General features: G+C 43.1%; 1 protein-coding gene across 1 annotated transcript in view; it reads left to right on the forward strand.

Moving 5' to 3' along the window:
- PIGZ (phosphatidylinositol glycan anchor biosynthesis class Z) overlaps positions 1 to 5738 on the forward strand; it is a 118156-nt gene extending 112418 nt beyond the window's left edge. Inside the window, exon 4 of the mRNA XM_069727221.1 lies at positions 2526 to 5738. Within this exon, the coding sequence (XP_069583322.1) occupies positions 2526 to 4093 (1568 nt within the window). The 3' untranslated portion in view covers positions 4094 to 5738. The remainder of the gene's footprint in view (positions 1 to 2525) is intronic.
- The last annotated feature ends 262 nt before the right edge of the window (positions 5739 to 6000 follow it).

Here is a 6000-nt window from a genome sequence, read left to right on the forward strand (position 1 = left end):
GTCTTCGAGTATTTGTGAGGGCTCGAAGATTTAGTTTTTGTTGAGGCTGCTGCATGATTTACGGCTGCTAGCCAGCCTGAGTACATGTGGGGGTTGCCTGGTTGCTAAGGAATCACCACATGTATTCAAGCTGTCTAGCAGCCGCAAATCATGCACCTGCGGCGACGAAAACTAAATCTCCGAGCACTCACAAATACTCAGAGACCACCCGAGCATGCTCGGAAAAACCCGAGCAATGAGTATATTCGCTCATCACTAGTCTCTACATAAAATAACACACTAATCTAGAGCACCGCTTTCAGAGCACATTCCCCATTTTTTCCCCACCTTCTACACTATGCAGCTGAATACAGACGTGCACTCACCGTTAATATATAATTAGTTATGCAACCCACCATTCCAAATATAAATTGTAATCCATCACTGTGCATTCACTAACAACAAATAGCCACTTTTCATACCCAATAAAAATATAAATTAATTAGAACCTGAACTTTTTCCCCCAATACATTACCAGTCACACACCTGTATCCCCAATGCGCCCCACTCTGTACATTCTGCTCCCCTGATTCATTATACTTACATGCCCCCCTCCATCCCAATTCATTATGTAATGCCCTCTCTCTCCCACCCCAACCCTCAATTCATCCTCCCATTTGGTCTTCCCATCCTCAATACAGCATAATTTCCTCTCCCCAACACTCAATTCATCATTTACATTCCCCTGCTCCCAATTCAGCATCATTTGTTGTTCCCATCCCTCAGTTTCAATACATCATCCTTTACTCTCCCCATCCTCAGTTCATTATTATTTGCTGTCCCCATCCCCCAGTTTCAATTCATCCTCATTTGCTCTCCCCACCCTCAATTCATTATCATTTACTGTACCCCACCCTCAATTCATCATTATTTGCTCTACCCACTCCCACCCTCAAGTCATCATTAGCTCTCCTCACACCCCACCTTCAAATTATCATTTGCTGTCTGCTGTCCCCACCCTCAATTCATCATTTGATGTCCCTCGTCCCCCACCCTCAATTCATCATTTGCTGTTCCACACCCACAATTCATTATTATTTGTACTCCCCCATCTCAATACATCATTCACTGTCTCTCATCCCACACTCTCAATTCATCATCATTTGCTTCCCTCAAGCCCATTTAATTCATTTTTATAAAAAAAAAAAATTATATACTTACCTCTCATACAATCCCCTGCAGCTCCACTTCTGGTATCCTGGTGAGTGGCGCGCATAAATGCCGCGCGTACGCGATGGCGTCATGGCATTCGTGCCATCACCAGCGCATCACAGAAGAGGCGGAGGGACTCCCTTGGAGCTAGGCTCACTGGGACAAAATTGCACCTCCTATGACGGATCACCGGTACACAGTGCTTCATTATACCCTGGGCACAGTGAGCAAAAGCATTAGAGGGGGGCCCCTTTTTACTTCTGCTCACCGGGTCCCATACAACAGTAAGGGCACTTGTCACAGCCGTGGGCTTGATGTCACCGGACAATACAAAGGTGACATCAATCCCACAAATATGAACCCCACTTGCCACTTCCACAGGGCAAGTGGGAAGAGCCAGGCAAAGTGCCAGAGTTGGCACATCTAATAGATGCACCTTTTCTGAGTATCTGCAGGCTGCTATTTTTGGGCGGGGGGGGCAATATCCATGGCCCCTTACAAGCCTGAGAATACCAGCCCCCAGTTGTCTACTTTAGAAAGGCTGGTTATCAAAAATGGGGGGACCCAACACCATTTTTTAAAATTATTTACTCACATCATTTAATAAAACGACGTGGGGACCCCTCTACTCTTGATAAACAACCTTCCTAAATCTGACAGCTGGGGGTTGCAGCCTGCAGCTGTCAGTTTTGCCTGGCTGGTTATCCAAAAATATAGGGGAACCTACCCCATTTTTAAAAATTATTTATTTAGAGCGCATGAGAACTCCCATTAGCCGCCACCTGCTCTCACTGCTATTAGCGGCAGCAGGCGTAGGCTGATGGGAGCAGTAGTCCCATCAGCCGACACGAGTGACTGGAGGAAAACTTTTGATCACCAATGACAGCTGCCAGGCTCACACTGTCATTTGACATCGTGTGAACCGCATTTGTCTGACCAGCGGTAATAATTTTACCGCTGATCAGAGGCAGTGTTTGCAGCTCTGTAATGCACATGATAGTGTGGCAAACATTGGATGTTCAGGCCCCCCCATTCAAGTTAATGGGGTCCAGGTTTGTGTTCGGGTCGGAGTACTGTTCTGGTACCCGAACTCAAACTTTTTTTTAACTGTACGGTCGAACCGCTGGACCCGAACATTTAGGGGTACACCCATTTTTAAACTCTGGTCAAAGAAATGTTTGATATAGCTTAATAAAAACCTCACTGTACATTTTTGGCCAATACACATAATACAATCCAATCACAAGTTGAATCTTGCTATAATTGCATCTTGTATGTGGCCAACATTAACAGTCCAATTTTAAAGTCTTACTAAATGTATATATGTTTTCTAGGTGACATATTGGATCTGGAAATCAATCGTCCTTGGGAATTTCAATCAGTCTCCCCCTGTAGGACAGTGCTTGTTCCCCTTCTAACATCTGGCACAGCCTTCTGGATTATGAACGTATTTCATAGATTTGGGACTGAGATGACTTCGAATTACAGTTACTTTCTTCTAGTACTTCCTCGTCTCATCATAACAATCCTTTCCTTCCTATTGGACTATACAGTATATCAGGTAGCATTTTCCTGGGGCTCCAACCCATGGAAAGCATTGGTGCTCCTGGCAATGTCTCCAGTGACGCTCGTGTTCTACACTAGAACAATCAGCAATGCTGTTGAGGGTGTACTGTTTGCTATTCTCCTGCTACTTATATCACCTGGTGAAAGAAGCCCTGTATTGAATTCTGGTAAAACTAAATCTTTTCATTTTATTGGCCTGGTCTTGACAGTTGGCTTTTTTAACAGACCCACTTTTCTTTGTTTCGCTTTTGTGCCAATATTATACTGGGTTGACAAAAGTGGCAGTCACAAGTCCTATTTCTCCCCGACATCCATTATTCTGGCTGTATTGAAGACCATGCCAAGTGTCATCCTCTACACAGTCTTATTTATAGCTGCAGACACCATATACTACACTGGACATTGGCCGCTTTCTATGAATGGCAAGGAAGGTTTCATTGAGCAGCTAGTGAAAAACACAATTCTAACACCTATTAATTTCCTGCAATACAACATGAACCCTGAAAATCTTGCTCAGCATGGGATTCACCCCCGAGTAACTCACATGGCAGTAAATGGTTTTATGCTTTTTGGACTGCTTCATCTGTTCGCTGTGTGCGCTGGTGTGACCATATTAAAAAACAAAATATGGAGTAACTCTGATAAAAGTCCCAATGAAAAGCCTTCTCCCCAGCAAACCAGCTTACTGTTAATGTTTTACTTTGTACCGCTCATGTTTCTATCATTTTTTAGCCACCAGGAACCTCGCTTCCTAATCCCCCTGTTAGTACCATTGGTATTATTAGTTTCCAATTATAATAGCACCATGAAAACAAAATGTGTTATCATCTTGTTTAATATCACTGGAGCCCTTTTCTTTGGCTGTTTCCATCAAGCTGGAATAATTCCCGGCTTGTTCTGCATCCAACAAATTGTGCAGTCTAATTCCGCCTCTGGCAACATGTCATACCGCTACACTGTCCTCTTCACACACACATACATGCCCCCGCTGTACTTGCTGAACCTAAAGAAAGGACAAACAGCGGTGAATATTATTGACCTTGCTGGCTGCACGGAAGATATCATGTGCCAAACATTTAGAGACTTACAATTAGAACTTTCAGTCAGAAATGCACAAGAGCTGGGGAAGACAATGCACCATTTGATAGCCGTATTCCCTGGGACTATTCAACCAGTTGTGGAGAGTTGCGGTCTAGCTTTTAAAGATGAAGTCTTGTTCACACCACATCTCACTATGGAGGATCCACTCAAAATGTCTCATTTGTTCACAGGCAGCTTAAAAAGTTACTTATCTCTGCACGTAATTGAGGTAGAAGTGGGGACAACGAGGAGGTAGCATTGAGCAAAGTTTTGCACTTGCCCCAAGATTAAAAAGAATGATTTTATAGAAACCGTCCAATCCTACTCTAGAATGATTTCAAATGAAATCTCTTTTCTGGTAGTGGTTGGTATTTGGTAATCAAATCACCAGAGTATTCTATTAAAGGGATTTTCCAGGCTTAAGACACAGGTGACCTATCCCTGGGATAGATCGTCATTATCAGAATTGCAGTGGTCTGACACGTGGCACACCCACCGACCAGGTGCTTGCTGTTACGAGGCAGTTGGATGTAGAGAGTGAACACAGCTGGAACAACACGGTTCTGACCAATGAGTAACAGCTGTTCTCGAATACTCCGGCTGATCTGGCCCTTTTACACCAGGGCAGCTACTACATAGTGAACTAAGCAGTTATGTTCTGATTCTGTACACTGTTTACATTCAGACACCAATAGAGCTGCAAACCAATACAGTTAATTGGTGGGGTTTTGAACCCACAACCATCTGATACTGCTGACCTATCCTAATGACTATCCTAGGATGTTATCCTAAAGACTCCTCAATATCATGACCAATATCGCTTGGTGGCAGAAGCACTGCCAAGCCAAAGATACTGCTGTGGCTGGGATCTGTGGTACTGAATAGCCAGGCAGAATGAGTGCTTGTTTTTCAACCACTCAATAGGTGACTGTCGCCGCTGGGACCAAAGGGTCAGTACCTGCTAAAACACCCAGCAAATTTATGGGAGTTGCCAGTTATTGCTAGGTTTTCTACTGGCAGGGCTGGCTCCAGGTTTTCGTGGGCCCTGGGCAAAAGAGTCTCAGTGGGCCCCTTTCACACATACCACGATTTATGATGCATGGATACGGCAGAGAAATATAGGTATAGTACAATGCCAAAGATTTCACTTCTTACATTACATGAGTGATATCAATAGCTCAGAAACTGAACAGATTAGTCCTCCAAACAGTATGATGGGCACCACATAGTGCCCCATACAGAATAATAATCCCCATATATTGCTCCATACAGTATTGTCGACACCACCTAGTCCTCCTTACAGTGTAATGAACCCCATACATTGCTCCAAACAGTATTATGGGCACAACATAGTCCTCCATACAGAATGAGTGACATATATTTCTCCATACAGTATTATGGGCATCTCATATTGCTCCATACAGAATAATGAGCCCCATATATTGCTCCATACAGTATTATGGGCACAACATAGTACTCCATACAGAATAATGAGCCCCATATATGGCTCCATACAGAATAATGAGCCCCATATATTGCTCGATACAGTATTATGGGCCCCATATATTGCTCCATACTGTATAATGAGCAACATAATGCTCCATAAGGGATAATGAGCCCCATATATTGTTCCATTCATAACACTGGTCTACAAAAAAAATAATTTTCTGCCATGGACTTTAAGAACAGTTTTAGACTAATTTGAGGGTGCTGAATTCAAATCTGGTCTTATAATTTCTCTATCACATCACGTTTTTGTGCTATGGGTATATAGCCCATTTTAATGAATTCCATGATAAATATAAGTAGTGTATGAAAAGTGCCGGTTTATACGGTTCACTAAGGTAAATTTTGTTTTCATTTAGTCTCCCAATAAATGTGAGAATATCTTTGTTTTCTTTGAACATGCATAATTCCCATTTGTTATGATAATACCCTTGCTTTCTGTGCTACTAGGACAGTAGAGCTACAGCAGAGCATTGGGTGAAAACTGAATGGTCTCAGCGACAGAGTTTGGCATCTGGCGATAAGAATGTCATCCATGATCCTCTAGTGGATAGGAAGGACATTGTCTTTCCTCCCTTACACATAAAACTTGATGAAGCGGTTCGTCAAAGCTCTCAATCACAGTGGAGAATGCTTTAAAGGGCCACTGTCACCCCC

The sequence above is a fragment of the Ranitomeya imitator genome, chromosome 5 (assembly GCF_032444005.1).
Source record: "Ranitomeya imitator isolate aRanImi1 chromosome 5, aRanImi1.pri, whole genome shotgun sequence".
Classification (NCBI taxonomy): domain Eukaryota; kingdom Metazoa; phylum Chordata; class Amphibia; order Anura; family Dendrobatidae; genus Ranitomeya; species Ranitomeya imitator.